Source organism: Euprymna scolopes, chromosome 45 (assembly GCF_053919585.1).
Source record: "Euprymna scolopes isolate OS-2025 chromosome 45, ASM5391958v1, whole genome shotgun sequence".
NCBI lineage: Eukaryota > Metazoa > Mollusca > Cephalopoda > Sepiida > Sepiolidae > Euprymna > Euprymna scolopes.
The window spans coordinates 11,529,693-11,550,921 of NC_136526.1; the positions used below are offsets into that span (position 1 = coordinate 11,529,693).

General features: G+C 34.8%; 1 protein-coding gene across 2 annotated transcripts in view; it reads right to left on the bottom strand.

The window, feature by feature from the left end:
* LOC145269252 (GMP synthase [glutamine-hydrolyzing]-like) overlaps nucleotides 1–21,229 on the bottom strand; it is a 120,338-nt gene that overhangs the window by 66,020 nt on the left and 33,089 nt on the right. For both annotated transcript variants that reach the window (XM_080124878.1, XM_080124877.1), the window contains exons 2-5: nucleotides 18,592–18,689; nucleotides 15,136–15,227; nucleotides 3,737–3,851; nucleotides 1,571–1,668 (exon numbers count right to left, since the gene is read on the bottom strand). In XM_080124878.1, the coding sequence (XP_079981004.1) occupies nucleotides 1,571–1,668; nucleotides 3,737–3,851; nucleotides 15,136–15,227; nucleotides 18,592–18,681 (395 nt within the window). In that variant the 5' untranslated portion in view covers nucleotides 18,682–18,689. The remainder of the gene's footprint in view (nucleotides 1–1,570; nucleotides 1,669–3,736; nucleotides 3,852–15,135; nucleotides 15,228–18,591; nucleotides 18,690–21,229) is intronic.

Sequence of the window (21,229 nt, forward strand, 5' to 3'; positions counted from 1 at the left end):
ACTCAAGAAGGCCAGATAGAGCAAATCCACCCAGAAACTTATGATGATCCATTTTCCTGACAGCACAGGCATGATCTACATGCACAGGGTTCCCACTGGACAGACAGTCAACAAGGAATATTATGTTGAGGTCTTAAGGGAATTCAGGAAGAGATTTCGTCAGAAGAGACTAAAACTCATCAAATTGGGTCATTGGCATTTTTCACCAGGACAATGCACCAGTTCACAACACCATTCTTATCACAAACTATTTGACCAAGTTCCTCATCCTCCCTATAATCCAGACCTTGCTCCCTGTGACTTTTGGTTATTCCCCAAGCTCAAGGAAAACCTTAGAGGCTGTCTTTATGAGACAACTGAGAAGATGAAGAGGCTGTGACGAGGGTTCTATGGGGCCTTCCAGAAGTTGTTGTAACAGTTGCAGCCAAAGGAGCTTACTTCAAAGCGGACTAGAGTTATTGATACTAATATTCATACTTTAAGTTTAGAGAAATATTCAATTTGTAAATTGAAAATAATTAAAAAATTTTTCTTGAAAAAATATATATATATAGGAAATTTATTACTGTGAGTCCAGAATGAGTTTACAAATTGTTTCAGCTAGAGGAAAATCCTCAAAGAGAGGAAAAATCCAACTAGCATCGTCAGAATTCATAGATGGACTAAGTTATAAAATCAAACAAGAATGGAAAAATCGTAGATGAAGGGGAGTTAGAAAAGAAGGGGGAGTGGTAGGGAGAGGACGTTGGAATTTAAAGTAATAGGAGTGTATACAATAAGAGAGGGGTTTATAATTAAATATTAATTATGTGTAAATTCTTATATACGTTTTTTTTAGTTTATATACGTTTTTATATATATATATATACGTATACACACTTAAATGGAACTAAAGTGGACTTGCCAGATTTTCCTTCACATTCTCAGGGTGTGGAACGGGCAGTCAAGTTAACAACAGAAGCTTCACTGAGTGTTTATGGTTTTGAGGCGAGGCAGAAACAGATAATAGGAAAATTATTGAGTCAAAAGTTGAGACCGTCATTTTTTGTCCAAAGGCTCATATATAGCGCAGTTTGACTATTTATTAGGCTTTATTAAAATAGTGTTTGTTTATCCTTATTTGTTTGTATGTTATATTTTCACTTATAAAAGTAAAAAAAAATAATTTTTAACCTATTCAAATATTACAGGTTAATTCATTATGTTAAATGGCAGTTAAAACAAAAAACAAATACTGAAAATGGGGGGGGGGTAGATTTTCAATTTCAAGATTAATTATTTTGTTTTTATTCATATCATTTTTATATAATAAAAGGACATTTTGTGATGTAAATAGTAAAATTATTTATTTTTTTCACACAATAATTCAAGCGAAATTATGCAGAAAAGAAGAATTTTCTGTATTTCGTTGTTTAGGATCTTTAAGCCGCTGAAGCATTTGATCAATTTTTTTTGTCTGAATACTTATTATACTAATATACAACTTTCGGTTTATGCCTCTTTTTAGAATTTAAAAAAAAATTGAAAAATCAACCTATCCTAATATGTATATACGTATACACACACTTACTTGAAAATAGGGCATTTGGGATCAACTGTTATTTTGAATTGTCCATCCTCTCGCACATCCTTTTTTAGAACCGTGCCGCCAAACTCTTTATTGAGCATCTGAGAAGAGGAAAAGAGAGAAAAAAAAAATCATCAATACTTATATAGAACGCTGCAATTTGCAGAATAAGAAAAGTTTTTGTGTGTCCAGCTCAAAGTCAAAAACAAACACAGACAACGTTGGTATATTCTTAATAAACAATATAAAAAAAAAAATTCTTTGCTGATCAACTGGGTCAGGTTTTATCGACGAAGGGGAGGCATTTTTAATATGTACTAATTTTGAAAAGAAAACGTGGACTGGTGTCTTGCCAAGGCCACTGGAAAAATGGTGGGATCCTTCTATCAATCCAGTAAATATGTCACTGCTGATGCAAGTCTATCTATATAAGAGCCAGGAACATCCAAGGATTTTTTTTTTTTTTTACATGGAGGTCACTACTTATCAAGGCCTGAAGGCCACTCAGGGATAAGGGTTATTGCGTGTACAGTAATCAATGAGATAATATTGTAGTAATCATTAGTATTGGGGGTTTTGATAGTGTCTTACTTAAGGGGGCGGTTTGTCAGGAGCTTGTTTATGCTGGACTTGAAGACATCCAAGTTGTAGTCAGGTGGGAAACAGGCAAGCGGCATGCAGTTCTAAGAAAGAAGCTATGGAGTACTGTTGCCACATCTGGGCAGGAGCAGCTAGAAAGGACTTGTCCTGCCTTGATAGAGTTCAAAATAGACTTTGTAGCCTCGTAGGAGATGTCCTTTTCTCTTCTCTGCAACCTCTATCTTACAGAAGAGATATTGCGAGTTTGTCTCTGCTTTATTGTTATTTTCATGGCAAGTGCTCGACTGAGCTTCAATCTATGGTACTCCCTCTCGCCAAACTTTCACAAGAAACACTCGTCTAGCTGTACACACTATCAATAATTCCCCCACCCCCACTCTTTATCTGTGCCTAAACCTAAACTTAGATTCCATAAACAAAGCTTCTTTCTTAGAAGTGTACGCCTGTGGAACTGTCTTCCCTTTTCCTGCTTTCCAGCTGATTACAATTTGATTGTCTTCAAGTCTAACGTAAACAAGTAAACAAGTTCTTGATGAGCCGTTCCACTTAAGTTAAATTTACCAAATTTCCATTACTAACGATTACTATATTGTCCAATTGACTACTGTACACTCTTAACCCTTATCCTTGAGTGGTCTCTGGGCCTTGATAAGTGGTTATGACTATGTAAAAACTTACTCTGGATTTTATATACTTTTTCTTACCAGTCTCTTAGGACTAGTTCTCTTCCAAAAGAAGAGGGAGGGAGCAAGAAAATCAGAAAGGGTGGTTTTAGTAGCAGTAGCATTCTAAAGGATTTCTTTATTTAATTTATAACAGACAGAGAAAAGGTCGTTGAAAAAACAGGTTTGGTTTAGTTTGGGTGTTTTACGGCATATCAACCCTTTTCGCGTTTATTTAATGCTGAATCCAGTTATTTTGGAAAGAGTATTCATGTTGCATCCAGTTGTTTTGTAGAAGAAAAGAGGGAAGAAAAGAAAAAAAGGAGGATAAAAAAGATAAAGATAAAAAAAAAAAAAAAAAAAAAAAAAAAAAAATCAGCCCAGCTGTTTAAGAGTCCAAAGGAACTGAACTTACACACACAGACAAACTTCCTTTTAAGTAGATTAGAAAACAGATTATCCCTCTCCTCTGAAGAAATCTGCACCAGTTTAGTAGAAGGTTTTTATTCTTTAAGAAAAAAAAAAAGAGGGGGGGGAAAAGAGGGGGGGGGAGATGGGGGAAAGAGGGGTGGAGAAAAAAAAAAAAAAGGAGGATAAAAAGGAAAAAAATCAAAAATCAAAAAAAAAATCAGCCCAGCTGTTTAGGAGTCCAAAGGAAATTAACTTACAGACAAACTTCCTTTTAAGTAGATTAGAAAACAGATTATCCCTCTCTGAAGAAATCTGCACCAGTCAAGGAATAAATAATATTTCCCAAATTTTAGATATTATTCATCCAAGGCCATAACGATTAAGAAAATACCAACTTTGTAGCCATTTGTTTTGTAGTTTTAGATTTTTAACTGGATATACCGTCAATTACACTTTATGTGAAAAATTACAGTTGAATATCAAATATTTAACTTACCTGCATCCCATAACAGATTCCCAAAACTGGTAACCCACATCGGAAAATATCGGGATCATAACGAGGTGCACCATCAGCATAAACAGAGTTAGGCCCACCAGATATGATAATGGCTCTTTTGAAAAGGAAAAAAAAGTTTAAAATAAAAAAGTTAGGAAGAAAATATTAAATATACAGTTTATGTCATTTAATTTGATGATACTGGTGTAAGCTTTTACGACCCGTGCTGAAACCAACGTTTTGTGGGGTTCTTCTAGTAGTTTATATGAACAGCTGGAAAAATCAAAAAAAAAAAAAAATAAATAAAGAAGTATCAAACTGGAAAAATTTAATTGAAAAATAAGTATGGTGTAGTTTGCTTGAAGCATCGTTATAGAATAAAAGATATTTTAGAAGGCTAGAACAATGCGGGAATGTACAGTTGTTGTGTGAAGATAAATAAATATGTGAATAATTTTTTTTTTTTTTTTAATATTTTATTCATTATATATACAGAGTGTCCACAAAGTCTGGCTACATTATGCAGCCAGACTCTGTGGGCACCGTGTAGATTATGCAGCCAGACTCTGTGGGCACCGTGTAGATTATGCAGCCAGACTCTGTGGGCACCGTGTAGATTATGCAGCCAGACTCTGTGGGCACCGTGTAGATTATGCAGCCAGACTCTGTGGGCACCGTGTAGATTATGCAGCCAGACTCTGTGGGCACCGTGTAGATTATGCAGCCAGACTCTGTGGGCACCGTGTAGATTATGCAGCCAGACTCTGTGGGCACCGTGTAGATTATGCAGCCAGACTCTGTGGGCACCGTGTAGATTATGCAGCCAGACTCTGTGGGCACCGTGTAGATTATGCAGCCAGACTCTGTGGGCACCGTGTAGATTATGCAGCCAGACTCTGTGGGCACCGTGTAGATTATGCAGCCAGACTCTGTGGGCACCGTGTAGATTATGCAGCCAGACTCTGTGGGCACCGTGTAGATTATGCAGCCAGACTCTGTGGGCACCGTGTAGATTATGCAGCCAGACTCTGTGGGCACCGTGTAGATTATGCAGCCAGACTCTGTGGGCACCGTGTAGATTATGCAGCCAGACTCTGTGGGCACCGTGTAGATTATGCAGCCAGACTCTGTGGGCACCGTGTAGATTATGCAGCCAGACTCTGTGGGCACCGTGTAGATTATGCAGCCAGACTCTGTGGGCACCGTGTAGATTATGCAGCCAGACTCTGTGGGCACCGTGTAGATTATGCAGCCAGACTCTGTGGGCACCGTGTGTGTGTATATATATATATATAATTTTTTTTTTTTGGGGGGGGGGTTACTAGTGCACTTATTGATCCGTGCTGAAATAATATTTAAAAAGCCATTCTTACCATGGGGAGGGGAGGGTGTTTTTTTTAACTATTCTATACTTTAACCTTACAATGAATAAAACAAAGCTTTAATTAAACTTGGAAATACGATTTAAAAAATAGCGCAGATCAGTAAGTGCGCTAGCACCGTTTTTTTTTTTTAAATATATATTTATTCATTTATCTACCTGAATTTTAACTGTGGGTTGTACTTAGTTCCAAAGGTCCTTTCGGGTAATAACCCATCATCAGTGGAAAAATGAAGCCTCTCTCTAATGTAAATTGCAAAATGCATGTTTTATTTAGATTTAAATCCAAACGCTCAGGGGAGATAATTCTATACATTTTAAGATCAAGGGACGTAATTAAAATTCTGCTTAATATGGTTATTATATGGCGTTGTTTAAATGTTAAAATTTTTTTTTTTTTGTGCATTTTAAATTCAAGCGGTCAAAGATTAATTAACTAGCCGCTGTTTAAAAGTTTTTGTAAGATATCAGACACTCGGTAGCTTCAATAATTATGTAAGCGGTTAATGGAGGTGACTTTTTTTTTTTTACTTACATGTAGATATATGATTAAGGGAACTTTGTATAGATATGGTTAATCTAAGAGAAATATGTATCTATTTCTTCATTCGTTAATTTATTTAGATTATGTAGTTGTTAGAGTATTTTTTTTTTCCTGTATGAGTTATGACTAAGGGCGTATAAGGAAAGTAGTTAGTCCGATTGTGTTTTTATTAGAAACTAGCAATGGGTGCCTGGCGTTGCCCGGGTGTTTGGAGGTGTATGCTGAGCTAAAAAAAAAAAAAAAAAAAAAAAAAAAAAAAAAATAACGGTAATTTTTTTAAAACTTTGGTCCCTATTATGACCCCTTAATATTTATTGTTTTGGGCTCAAATCAAGTTATTAAGTTAGATCCATGTTCAAGAAACCTATATCTAAAATGTCAAGTGTTTAGACCCAAAATTGTCAGAGGAGTTTGGTAGAGTTCTCAAAAGTCAAATCGTTGAACTTTGACCCCTTAACAGCGAAATTTCTGGCCAAACCGCGATCACATCGATTTTCTCAAATCTCAGTAACCTGTATATCAAATTTCGAGTCTGTAGACTAAAAAATTGACAGAGTTATTGCGTAGGGAAATGTACACAGACACACACACATGTTCACTTTTATAGATATCTAAGATTTTTCTGTTTTAATTTTTGGTTTTAACTTTTCAATCAGTATTGATTCTTTTAATCTGAGCTTTGCCTGATTCCTATCATTTGCTAAAATTTTCACATTAATGTTTTTATCTGGATTATGTTCTAGAAACGCACGTTTGAAGAATGACGATGTTTTGGTGGTAATGTGTTCTTTAATTCGGATATGTAACCGTCTTATAGAGCTTCCGATATATGATTCATTACAAATTTGATATATTGAATATGAGCATTCGCATAACCCTGTGTTTTTTATGGGGCAGTTGTATAAAGAGCATGGCTTGTTCATAGGTGCTGTCTTAACGTTGGGCCGGTGCGTGTGAGTTGTATATCTAGTTTTGCTTTGTGAATGGCTTTGCGTATGGCTGTAGTTACTTTATCATTAAAATGTGGTATTTTATGAAAGCATGTGTTAGTTATTTTGGGTTTTCTTTTAAGTGTATTAATGTGTTGGATGGTTTTTGTGGGGGTATCCATTCAGTTGTAGGGTTTGATGGAACTTTTCAATGGAGGTGATCTTGTCCATTTCATTCGTGCATCTGCTGCGAATGTGGTTTGTTTCATTTGAGCATAACTTATTTTTGCTTGTGTAGGTAGTGCTGACTTATAATTCCCGAAAATGTCACAGCAGGCGGATTTCTTATAGAAGTTGGTGTTTAATTGGCCTGTTTCTGTGATGTGGAGTGTGAAATCGAGTAATGATAGATGTCCGGACGTGTTAGGGTGTTCAATGGTAAATTTGATATGTGGGTCTGCATTTTGGAACTTGATGAATATTTTATTAGCTCCCTCAAGAGATGTTAGGATGAGGATATCGTCTACATGTCTCGTGAAGAATGTATTTTATGACAAAGCCGTTATAAAACTGGAAAAATTTAATTGAATAATATGTTTTTTTTTTTTTACAAAGTCACAAGGACCCGTGGCGCAGTGGTTAGAGTACTTGGAAAAATCAATTGTAAAAAGTGATATTCTCCTGAAGGTTGAAGGTTCAATTCTCAGTGTGGGCGACCAGCGATTTACTTTAGGACCTCTATTCAGTCATGTCTGACCGAAACAAGAGCATACGCTACTTCCGTGAATTAAATAATGGATTCCTCTTAAAATTCCGTCGAAAATCCTGAGTTCGATAAGATACACCTGAAGAAGGTCGGAGATTACATCAACCAATATGTTGTGAAACTAACACTCAAGATGAGAACAGTAGTCCGATGAATCCAAATAATATTAATAATCAATCCTCATCTCAAAAAATTCAGATTTTTTCAAATAATCAATCTGTTGCATTTTCATTAGGAGTCACATCTTTCACTTTGTGCGGATTGCGAATCCACGCAACTTATTTTTCGATATTCCTTACGATCGAGGGCAAGTTGGTTGATGGATGCCTAACTGTGGTTTTTCTGGTCCGAGACAAGCAGACATATCGTTACCTGTTGATTGTAAAAAGAGTTGTCTATAAAAGTTTATGTGTCACATTTGTTAACGTGTATTTGTGAAGCGACCGCACGCATGAGTCGCATCTTCTACTCGGTGCGGATTGCAAACCCACGTGACTTATTTTTCGCCATTCCTTCCGATCCAGGGCAAGCTGGTTGATGGACGCCCAACTGTTGAGAGATTTCCAATCAAAAACATTTTCTCTCCACCTTCTCCTTTGCTTTGCTCTGCCTCTTTCGCCTTTCTAACATATCCTCAAAGCATAACTTTAACAGGCCAGTGATTGATCGTTTGACGTGACCAAAAAATTCAAGAGTTTTTACTTTTGATTTTATCAAATAGAGAGGGGTAGGGGAGTAATTTGACGAGTGGATATTTTTTTTTTTTTTTTTTTTTTTCAATCAGGTGATGTCCCATAATAAAACACATTATGTGATTGGCTAGTTTAGTCCATGTGATACAATCAAGGCCATATAAAATTACTGGCAGGACATAAATAAACTTTTACTTAAACAGTTATTGGCACCCTTTTTGATTTTAGAATGGTGCTGTATTAAAAAAAACAAAAAAAAAAAAAAACACCCAACCCAGCCCGATTCTGTGTTTCACTGTTGTCTGGCGGATCTTGAAACGTCTAATCCCAAACTCTGCAAGTATTGGAGGAAAACATCAGAAACGTAATAAGGGAGTTAAACAGCAATCCAGAGATTCTGCAATCTGTCATGAATAATGTTTTGGAAAGAGCACAAATATTCGAAGCTGAAAATGGGCAACACTTAAAAGACATTTTTCATAAATAAAGATTGTTTGAATTTTGCATGTTTTTTTTTTTTTTTTTTAATTTCCCACTGTATAAGTCAATATTACTGGAGAAAGTCAGTTTATGTCCTAAATAAATAAATCGAGCAGTTGATTTAAATACAATTCTGATAATGGGGACCCTCAAATCAGTGAAGGGAGAGGTTGATATGCAAAAAAGCTGCTGAGAGGAAAGCCTCAAAATGATGCATATTCTCTCCTCTGATGACCCGAGAGTGTCTGGAGACTAAATGAAATACCCCCCCGGAGGGGGTGGGGAAGGAAAACAAGATTACATACAAGTCTACAAGTGAATTAAGAGGAAGGCCCTGAAATGGCTCTTATTCTCTCCTGATGACCTAGCATTAACTGGAAGCCGAAATGAAATACTTCACAAATGAAAAAACACTGAAAAACATGATTATATACAAGCCTACAAGGTAAGCTGTTTCTTTCAAAACAATATCTTTTGTTGTAAGCTTGCTTCATAGCAAATTTCTGCAACAGTGCCGGTAGTAATTTTATAATCACTATTATATAAAAGCCACTGTGTGTGTGTATGTATGTGAGTGAGTTCTTTCCTCATAGGTTCCAAAACATCTGAGCCTATCTTTTGCAAATTTCACACAAATCTAATTTATATGCCTAGCAGTTTTCTTAAATATATTTTGGACAGAAATTCATCTGATAAGTATCGAAAATTGAAAAAATCCAACCCTAAAAATTTCTCTTATAGTTAAAAAAGAATTTTTACAGGGGAATATTTTACATTACATAGGCAAGAGAGATAAAATTTCAGCAAATCATTTCTTAAAAAAAAAAACATTCATTATAATCTGGAGATATAGTGGTAAAGCATCAGACTACAGATCGAATGATACCGTGTTCAAACCCGGGTGCACCTCACCATTTTATTTTTTATGAGTTCAATTAGCAATACACATGAAAAAATTGAAATAGCTTGAAATATTTCAATATTGGTATGCATAGAAAGAGCTTGATGAGCTAAGAAAGAATCTTTTTAAATTTTTAAAATCTGATTAAAATTAAGGAAGTTATGGCTATTTTTGTGCCTCACACGTTTGGATATTTTTCCCTCTTTAAGACCATATGCGTTTCGTCACATTTTTTACACTACTTTTTCAGTAAAAATGTCATATCTTTGTTAAAACACAAGACTAAGAAATGAAATTTACCATATAAGTGTATTTTTGTACAAGGAATCAGAATATGCAACTGAAAATCTCCCAAAGTTTATGGTTTCCAAATAATCTGCAGTAAATGTGCATAAATATGCAGCAATTCCTTAAAAATGCCATGTATCCATAAACAGAAAAAAAGTTGGAGAACTCAAAGTTGAATTGTAATGTGCTTTATGTACAAAAAACTTAAATCTAAACATAAGACCATTTAAAAATGAATATATTGCAATATTTGTTTGGTATTATTGTAGATTAACACCTTCTGTTTAACCCCACTCAACTCCTTCTGACCACCCCTCCAAAATGTGATTCTACCTTTTTAGGAAATTATGTATAAAATGCCATGAAAAACTTTAATGAAAGATAAACAAATTATTTTAGAATTGAATGTAAAATAATTTCCTATTACAGGTCATTCTAGCATTTTAGGGCAGTTAACTGTTTTTTTTTTTCTATGGGAAAATATGCATGCTTTTTTTTTTTTTTTTTTTTTTTTTTTTTTAAGATGATTATGTGTAGTTTTAAGAGGGTTTCTATGCAATGAGAATATGGGGGGGGTTGCCATTCGGACTTTGAATTAATTGTAGGGCTAAGGAAAATTATGTGTGAACATACTGAAAACTTGAGAGACAAAGCTAACAAAAACAATATTAGAGGGGGGAGCGGTTAGTTTTACAAAAATTTAATGTAAAATAATTCATCATTTCCTGGCCGTTCTAGCATTTTAGGACAGTTAACCAATTTATTTTTATGTGTATTTTTCTTTAAGGAAGGATCTATTTTTTGTTCGTTTGTTTTAGATGCTTGTATGTGGCTTACAGAGGTATTTTGTTGGGGGGGGGCTTGCCACTCGAACTTAGTGTTATTGTTAGGGTTAAAGAGTGTTTTAGGAGGAGACTTGCCACACATAATTTGTATTAGAGGTGAAGTTAAGAGCTTTTTTTCAAAAAGAGCGTTCAAAAATTTGTTGATTTCTATTTTCGAGGTTGAAGGTGTTAATTCCATAGGCCGTTTATACTACGCTGGAGCAGGTTGTAAAAATATCTTTCGCTTAATAAGTAGAAAAAAAATAACGAAATAAAAAGCTTCCTAATTGTAGTTTGATGTGTTTTCTAACTGCTTTTAAAATTTCAAGAATATTGATATAGATTTTGAGGGTTTGTATTACTATACACATAGATTCAAAAAAGTTGTCAAAAAAACAAATATATAACAAATAAATGTTATCAAAAGCAAGTTACTTTTCTACCTAACTGGATAATTTTTGAGTGTTTTTTTTAATGTAACATGTTTATTCAGCTTGAAAACAGTGTTTACCGATGTTTTGGAAAATTTAAAATGGCGCCCGACTCTCTTGAAACGGTAAGTTTGGGGAAAAGAGTTAAAAATAAAAAAGTAGACAAAATACTGCTAGAAACTCGCTCAATATATGTTACCGTGACATAGGCTGACATATATTCGGTGAGTTTTTAACAGTATTTTGTATAGTTTTTTTAAATTTTTAACTCCTTTTCTCAAACTTACCGTGTCAAAGAGAGTCGGGCCGGGCGCCATTTTTAATTTTCTACGGTAAACACTGTATTTTTTTCAAGCTGAATAAACATGTTACATTGAATAAAAACACAAAAAATATATCCAGTTTGGTAGAAAAGTAACTTATCTTGCCTTTGATAACATTTATTTGTTATATATTTGTTTTTTGACAACTTTTTCGAATCTATGTATAAACGAGATTTTGATACTTATTTTGATTTTGAAAAAAAACAACATTTGTGGCTGTTCGCAGTAAAACATTGTTTTAATTCGTTGTTCAAAACTAATTTAAAGAATAAAAGTGCATGCAAGCTATATATCTACAAAAGTTTATTTTGTTTTTTAACCAGGTTTTTAAATTTGACGAGAAATTGCAACAGATTTATAATGCCGAATTGGTTAGGATTGTTGTTATTATATATTCTGAAAACCGAATAGTTCTAAACTAATGTTATTCTGATAACAAAATAGCTCTAATTAAACATAAGAACATTTATATTCATATTTTCATGTTTTTCTTAATTCGTTCTTGAATAAAAATTAAAGAACGCGTGTTTGTTTACAACTGTGCTATTGCTGATTCTACAGGCTGGAGCTGCTGCTGCTGCTGCTTAAACTTCATTTGACCAAATTCGATAATTAGAAACAATTTTTTTTTTCGGGTAGGTCCTTTTAAATTATCAATTACCGCGGTCCTACTCAACATAAAACAATACTTTTAATTGATAAAGATAGTAAAAAGATTGATTTACTTACTACTGGGTGTCCGAAGAATTTTTTTTTCAAAATGTTCAATACTCGTCATATTAAAGTCTTATTTTTAACACGACAAAAAAAGAAATGGTCAAAAATATTTCGGACACTTGACAGTATTAAGATTAACACCTCTTCTAATTGGTTCCCAAATTTCATGACGAAATTCTTCATACAATCACGGTACGGACCTTTAGAAAACAGGGGGGGTCATTACAAAACCTTACCGAAAACGCCATTTTATGACGTTCACATTTTTATCACTTTATTTGCTTAAAACTCTTAAAATATATAATGTACATTCATATTTATTAATTCATTTGAAAGTATATTCATTTCCGAACAAAACAGTAGTAATTTGAAGACTTGAAGTGCTTTGGTTTAAAAAATATGGCTATTTTAGTAGAACTACCTTGAAATCTGTGATTATCCAAAGCGTTTTTTCGTCCGTGTGTATTACTAGTTCAATTTACGATAAAAGAGGTAAAAGTAAAAAATTGCCGCAAATCATTTCTTCGTTTGCATATTTTAAAACTAAACATTAATCAGAAGTGACTTTCCATGGAATTTCTTTTAGCGAATTAATCTCCCGGGCAAATTATTTGATTTTAGAATCGTGCTGTATTAAAAAACAAAAAAAAAAAACAAAAAACACCCAACCCAGCCCGATTCTGTGTTTCACTGTTGGCGGACCTTGAAACGTCTAATCCCAAACTCTGCAAGTATTGGAGGAAAACATTAGAAACGTAATAAGGGAGTTAAACAGCAATCCAGAGATTCTGCAATCTGTCATGAAATTATTCCTTGTAACATAATAATCAATAGAGGATTGATTCTATAATAATGTATACGCAATCTGTGTGTGTGTGTGTATATATATATATATATATATATATATATATACACACACACATACATACATACACACACGGTGTTCAAAAAGTCACTGAAGGGTTTTAAACTGAAATAGGTTTTTTTATTTTTGATGATATTTTTCTGTAATTTTAACACAATCTGACTAAGACATTGGGAAATTGAAAAAAAAAAAAAAAAAAAAAAAAGCAAAAAAAAAGAAAAGCAAAAAAAAAAGCAAAATCCATACAATCCTATTTATGAAAAAATAATGTCTCTTAAATGCTGCCTATTTTCAGTTACACATATTTGTGCTCTTTCCAAAACATTATTCATGACAGATAATGAGTTGATACCTATGAAAAAAAAAAAAAGAAAAAGTCCAATGTGAACAAGTTCTAATTGAATCGTCCCCCTAAGTAATCCAAGTTTCAAAATTCCCACTGTTTACTATGCTAAAAATCACAATGACTAATGTATACCTATTAACCCTTATCCTCGAGTGGCCTCTGGGCCTTGATAAGTGGTGACACCCTTGTAAAAAAAAAAAAAAAAAAAAAAAAAAAAAAAGATTGCAGAATCTCTGGATTGCGATTTAACTCCCTTTATTTCGTTCCGCGAGCTGGCAGACCTTGAAACGTCAAATCCCCAATCCTGCAAGAATTGAAGGAAAACACCAGGAACAAAATAAGGGAGTTAAATCGCAATCCAAAGATTCTGCAATCTGTCATGAATAATCTATAAATATAAAACCGAAAATGTATGTATGTGTGTTCGCTTTTTCTGTATGTCTACAAAAGGCTTTTTTCAGAGAAGCAGTCGGTTGCCTAACAACTTTTTATATCACATATAAATCATAATATCTCACAGTTAACAACGAAGCTCGCCTGTCTATTTAATTTGCTCGACTTTGGGAAGATAAATATTCAACATTTGTCGCTCACCGCATGTGGGTTAGTCTTTTTCCTATAACATCTTGGGAAGCGTTCCCGCAGTAAACGAAATACTATCCCGCAGTCAAACTTGACCTCATTAACTCATTAAAATGGGCACCTGCCAAATCCAAGTAATTAAATAAATTCAAACGTGTTTCCATTAGCATCTCGCGGTGGGGCAATCGTTAACGACGCACGTTTTTTTCTTCACACTTTAATTTACAACTTTGCCTCAACGGTTCGGGTTCGGTCCTCATACTTACCTACCAAAAGATTTTTTTGTACCCCCCCCCCCCCCTGAACCCTGGAGTTTCCACAAACACACACCTCCAAACACCTGGGCAACGCCGGGTACCTCTCGCTAGTATTTTGGAAAGAGCACAAATATGCAAAGCTGAAAATGATCAACATCTAAAAATTTTTTTAGGGTTTCTTTTTTTTTTTTTTTAAATTCCACAATGTATAAGGAAATATTTGTACCACAAATGTTTTCCCATGTTTTGACAAGCTTCTGGGTTTGACCTTTACTCCTGATCTAAAATGGAACACGTACATCAAGTCTGTTGCCAAGGTCGCTGGAAAGATGGTGGGATCTTTCTACCGCTCCAGAAGATATCTCACTACTGATGCTATTCTCCATCTATATAAAAGCCAAGTACGTCCAAGGATGGAATACTGCTGCCATATCTGGGCAGGAGCTGCTAAAAACAGCCTATCCTGCCTTGACAGAGTACAAAATAGACTTCGTGGCTTAGTGGGGGATGCCCTTTTCTCTATCTTGCAACCTCTCTCCCACAGAAGAGACGTTGCGAGCCTATCCTTGTTTTATCGTTATTTCCATGGCAGGTGCTCGTCTGAACTCCAATCTCTGGTCCTCCCTCGCCAATCTTTCACGAAAAACACCAGACTAGCCGAATCCACTGTGAAAAATTTCCCCCACTCTTTATCTGTGCCTAAATCAAAACGTGGATTCCATGAACAAAGCTTATTTCTTAGAACTGTACGCCTGTGGAACTGTTCCGTCTGCCTGCTTCCCACCTGACTACAACTTCGATGTGTTCAAGTCCAACGTTAACAAATTCCTAATGAACCGCCCCCTTAAGTAAACACTTCATCAAATCTCCACACTAACGTAATGTACTTGCAATAACCCTTATCCCTGAGTGGTTTCCGGGCCTTGATAAGTGGTGACCACTGTGTAAAAGAAAAAAGAAAAAAAAAACCCTAAACCCTAACATGTTTTTGTTCTCAGAATTCTACATTTATTTCTTCTCTTCACGGGCGATAGAAAATTTAATTTTAAAAAATTTTTCTTTTTGGCACTCACTTGTACTCTTTTTCTTTCAAAGCAAACGCTGGTGTGTCGAGTGGAACTATAGCGGCATCCACACACAAGTCCCGTAATTTACGGTCGATAACCTGCGAAAAGAAAAACAAGAATAAAAAAATTTTAATGTTTGGTACAACATACCCGAAATATTTTTTTTTTTTTTTTTTTTCTTTTTAAATAAATATATTAACATTTAAATTGATATTTATTTAAAAAAAAAAAAAAAAAAAAAATTAAAAGAAAAAAAATCATATTTAAGTGATTAATGGGAATTCATAGACACTAGCGGGGGTATCCATACAAAACAAAAAAAACTCTTGCGTGCATTTTGCCCTTTATAGATTGCAACAAAAATCTTGAAAATGTGAATTATTGTTGAGTTCTCTTTATTTTTTTAATATTTTTTTCAAAATGGCAAACAAGACAATCACTCCTCGGATACTGATAGAATTTACGGCATAATCACGTTGACACACCGGTTCCCATTAGCTCACCAAAGTTAAGCAACATTGAGCCTAGTCAGTATTAAAATGAGTGACAATGTAGGAATTCCAGATGCTAGCTTCCAGGACACTATATATACAAATGTAGGCAAATTTGGGCAGATTTTATTGGTTTGAAAATATAGGTTCTTTTTTCCAATTGTCATAAAATTTTAACCGTAGAATCTTCAAAAACCTGCAAATTTTCAAGTAGTTTCGTCCCATAGAACCAAAGATATAAGCATTTCGACATTCAATTTGGCTACGAGTATACATATATCAGCACCCTCTAAAAACCCACAATAGTGGTAATTTTAAAGGATATTTTTTTAGGGTGGAAATATAATGCACCTTAACTAAGGTTTCAATCTGTCATTTGTTTCTTTAGTTTTGCATATAAATTACAGAAAATATCTAATATTTCCCCATTTTTATATATTTTCCCCATATTTAATTTACTGCTATGGTTTCAAATGATCAGAAATAACAGCAAGGGGAGACTTGATTTCAAATATTTCTCATGTCATATCTCCCCTCTATGGTTTTCATACATAAAGTAAATTTCACAGTGTATAAGGATTATTTGATACTGGTGATAGGCATAATCGTACTCTATTTATAAAAGAGGGGAGATATATGAGAAATATTTGGAATCAAGTCTCCCCTTGCTGTTATTTCAGCAGCAAGTTTTAGTCTCTCCTCCATCAAGGCTAGAGGTTTTGAGGAAATATATAAGGTCGACTAGAAAGTACTTGGGAATTTTAAATTTGGATTTCAAATAAATTCTCGTTATAATAGCTTTACTTTATATATCGTTTTAAAGAGTGTTTTTCGCTCTATCTAATCGTTTCGATTACAATCATTTTAAAACAATTATGTCTTTTCAGAAGAAAAATACCGTGTTCAACAGAAAAGCCAGCGCCATTTAAAATTTTCCAATACATCGGTAAACACTGGGTTTCAAACTGAATAAACATGTTACATTGAATAAAAACACTAAAAAATTATCCAGTTAGGTAGAAAAGTAACTTATCTTGCCTTTGATGACATTTATTCGCTTTTTGACAACTTTTTCGAATCTATGCGTACAGTAATACAAACCCAAAGACACATTCTCTTTATTAAAAGAAGTCAATTTATTTATTATCCACAAAAATCGTAAAATTTGATTTTCTTAAAAAAAAAAAAAAAAAAAAAAAAAAAAGTACTTGATTGATAAAATATTCGATGGTCTGCATGTACTGCCCTTGTTGACCCATATTTCCGCCAGGGGTCGTTAGTGGCGTTATCTCTCAAACAAGATGGCGCGTGCCAAATCTTCGATTAAACCTCCGATAATATTTGATTTTCTTAAATAAAAAAAAAAAAACTACTTGATCGATTTACGTAATTTTTGGAATATGACATCTTCATGCAGTGACGAGTACGTACATTATAAAGATTTTTTTCAGATTTTTATCGCATAAAATATTTATTGTGGCCCATTTAGAGACTTGCAAAGATTTTTGTATATGTTTTCGCTGACCAAAGAACTGAAGTTTAATATTCTTATATATTTGATTTTAAGTCAGTAGTTCTTATCTCCCTTTTACTATCAATGCTATAGAGCTTATAATCGCTTTTAAAGCTAGTAGTAGTAGTACCACGTGCTTGTAAATTTTGTTTTTATTTATTTATTTTTTTTTACAAAGGCATAACCACTTATCAAGGCCCAGAGACCACTCGAGACTCGAGGATAAGGGTTAAGAGTGTACATTAGTCAATTGGACAATATAGTAATCATTAGTAATGGAAATTCAGTAAATTTGTTAAGTGGAACGGCTCATCAAGAACTTGTTTATGTTGGATTTGAAGACAACCATATTGTAGTTGGCTGGAAAGCAGGAAAACGGAAGACAATTCCACAGGCATGCAGTTCTAAGAAAGAAGCTTTGTTCATGGAATTTATGTTTAGGTTTAGGCACAGATAAATAGTGGGAGAAATTATTGATAGTTTCCAGTTAGGCGAGTGTTTTTTGTGAAAGTTTGGCGAGGGGGGACTATAGATTAAACTCGGTCATACACTTTCCATGAAAATAACGATAAAGCAGAGACAAACTCGCAACATCTCTTCTGTGAGATAATAGAGGTTGCAGGGAAGAGAAAAGGGACATCTCCTATGAAGCTACGAAGTCTATTTTGAAATCTATCAAGGCAGGATAAGTCCATTCTAGCAGCTCCTGCCCAGATGTGGCAACAGTACTCCATCCTTGGACGTACCTGGCTCTTATATAGATAGAGACTTGCATCAGCAGTGAGATATCTACTGGAGCGGTAGAAGGATCCCACCATTTTCCCAGCAGCCTTGGCAACAGATTTGATGTACGTGTTCCATTTAAGATCAGGAGTAATGGTCAAGCCCAGAAGCTTGATGTGTTTGTATTTGTTTTATGTTAAAATAAATATTTCTTTATCTTAACACTGAGCTTTATTAGTTTTTAATTAGCCCCCCCCCCCCCCCTTTATTTGTTGCTTGTTCATATACCTGGACAGACACATAACATATACACGTTGACACACCAATTCTTGCCAGATCACTGAAGTTAAGCAATGTTGAGCCTGGCCCGTACCAGATGGGTAACCATTTGGGAAGGCTAGGCGCTGTATGTAACTTCTGGTAAGGTTGGACGTGGGGCTAGCACCCTCACCCCGAAAAAGAACCCCTCGCTACAAAAACATCTACAAAGTCGTAGATGGGTTAGGCCCCTCCAGGGGCTTAAGGCTATGGATGGATTGTTACTCACAAGGAGTTTTTACTTTTTGAAAACAACTTGTGGTGTTCCCTGGAGTTTGAGTGACAAGTCTCCTCGGTTAAATACATACAAAAACAAAAAAACACGAATACATAATTAAGAACCTTCTCTTCGTATCATAATATAACACAAAAAAAAAAAGTTTCAGTTTCAATCTCCATTATCAAAAGATGTCTTACCTTTCCATATTGAGAACCTGCATCCAAAATGGCAACCTTTTCTTCATCTGGGATAATTCCATTGAGATGGTAGTTAGCAGATCCATTCATTCTAGATTCTAAAAGGAAAAAAAAAAAATATATATCGTACAGTGATAAAACAAAAAGACTGTTGGACATTCATAACCCAAACTTGGTGGACAAGTCAAACATCTACTGAAGTTTATTTGTACTTATAGTCGGATTGCAGAATCCACATTGTTCTATATGCATATCAATCTTACAAAAATCGATCGTTTTAAAATTATTCTTGTGCGCTTCAGCATTTTAGAACAGTGTCCATCGGTTAACTGGAGAAGTGTGATGGAAGGTTTGAATATTTTATGACAAAAACAAAAACAAACATATTACAGGGCTCTACATTGCGACTGAAACAGTCGCATTTGTGAGTGTTTTTTTTATAATGGCGACTAGAAATAATCAAATGCTTATCTTTTGGTGATTGTATTTTTTTCACTGATAATCTTCCAAAGTTCACTACTGAAAAAAATCTTTTCAACATTTTTTTTTTTTTTTAATAAAACGAAAAGTTAAATTATTCAAACAATAAAAGTTTAATAAAAAAGTATTTTTTTTTTTTAACGAAGGATGTTTAAAAAATATGAAGAAATTAGAATGTTTATACCTTCAAGTATTGACATAAAATGTTGTATATTAAGTGTTAAGTTTTGAGACATTGTGTTGAACAAAGATGGCGGCGTAGTTCAAATCAGTAACCAAGATGGCGACCAAGAATCAAATGCGGTCCGTGGCATAGTTAACCTGTTAAGTTCTGAGATATCGTGTTGAACAAAGATGGCGTAGTTCAGATCAGTAACCAAGATGGCGGCCTGTGGCGTAGTTAACGGCCAACTGATTGAATCCAAAATTCGACAATTTTTATAATAATTTTGAAACGTTTTCATTGATTGTTTAGCACAGCCATTGGTTATAAAAATGACTGGCGAATCCCTTCGTCTCATACCCCCATTAAGAGTCAAAAACATTTTACATTAAGAATTACACTTATTAAAAAAAAAAAAAAAAAAAAACTTTATTATGTACATAATCGTCACAGAACGAAGATATCATATTCTAAAAATCATGTGGATTTGACTAGCAAATTTTCTATTTGGCGAGTAAATGAAAATATTTAGTTGTCAAAGGTCAACTAAAGATAAATTTGTCCGTAGAACCCTGTATTATGTTTCTGAATTTTTGAGATGAGGATTCGTTACTCGTATTATTTGGATTCATCGGACTATTGTTCTCATCTTGAGTGTCATTTTCACATTTTGTTTGAAATTCCGTCAAAATTCCGAGTTTGGCAGAAACATTCCCAAAGTTCGACAAGATACACCTGAAGAAGGTTGGAAGTTACATCGACCGAAACGTAGTGAAAGTGACACTCAAGATCAGAACAGTAGTTCAATGAATCCAAATATATTGTGTCACTTTCAGACACGATAGATCTAGGGGAGGGGGCAGTGAGAGAAGGGTAAAAAGTTGTAGCAGTTCTGAAGGCAAGTCTGGGTCTCTTTAGATTTGTGGGCCAGCACCGAGTCCTACTATCGCATTCAGAGCCTGCCAGCAGCCACCTGATTGAACCAGGAGATCACCACACTCTTTAACACATCCAGGTATACTTTGGTGTTTACTTTCAAGCCGACTTCGAAGATGTGAGGTGGCATGAGCCTTACTTGAAACCACACCAAAGACCATAACCGTGACCGGAAATTTTGTTGAGCTGTACCCTCAAGCGATTACCTTTCCGGATTTGCATTTTGAGGATGCTGACAACAGTCCTGTTGTCATAATTTGTATCAGTAGAGAGCATGACTTGTACAGCGGTGCATCTCTGATCTTGCTTGTTAAACATTGTGTCACTTTCAGACATGATAGACGGCTCCTATCGCTCTTGGGATTCGTACACAACTGGCCAACTGGTAGAGGATCGAACCCGAACCCTTGAGGCAAAGTTGGAAATTAAAGTATGAAAAAAAAAAAAAAAAAAATGTGTGACGTTAACCATTGGACCACCGTTTATCATTCTATTTAGAATTGGCAAGTGCACGTTTTAATGATTTAATGAGGTCAACTTTGACGGGGTAGTGTTTCATTTACTGTGGGAACGCGTTTTTTATTTTTATTTTCCCCAAGATGTTGGGGAGGGGGGCCAGCTCCCCATAAAAAGGGGATTGTCCAAATTGAATAGCAATTGTCTGATATAAGGAAAATATTTCCACATTGATCAAAGCTGATTGCTTTCGGACATTTCTGGCGATCGCGACCAGAAAAATACCGCCAGAATTAGTGTCGCTTTTATTATACGAAAAAGCCTAATCCACATACGGCGAGCAAAAAATGTTGAATATTTATCTTTTCAAAGTCGAGCAAATTAAATAGACAGGCGACCTCCATTGTTAACTCGTAGATATGATTTATATGTGATATAAAAAGTTTTAAATTGTGAGCCGACCGACCGTTTCTCAGAAAAAAACCTTTCTTGGACATACACAAAAACAAACATACATACATTTTCGCTTTTATATATATACTAGCAGGGGGGGAGAGGGTACCCGGCGTTGCTCGAGTGTTTGGAGATGTGTGTGGTCAGGCG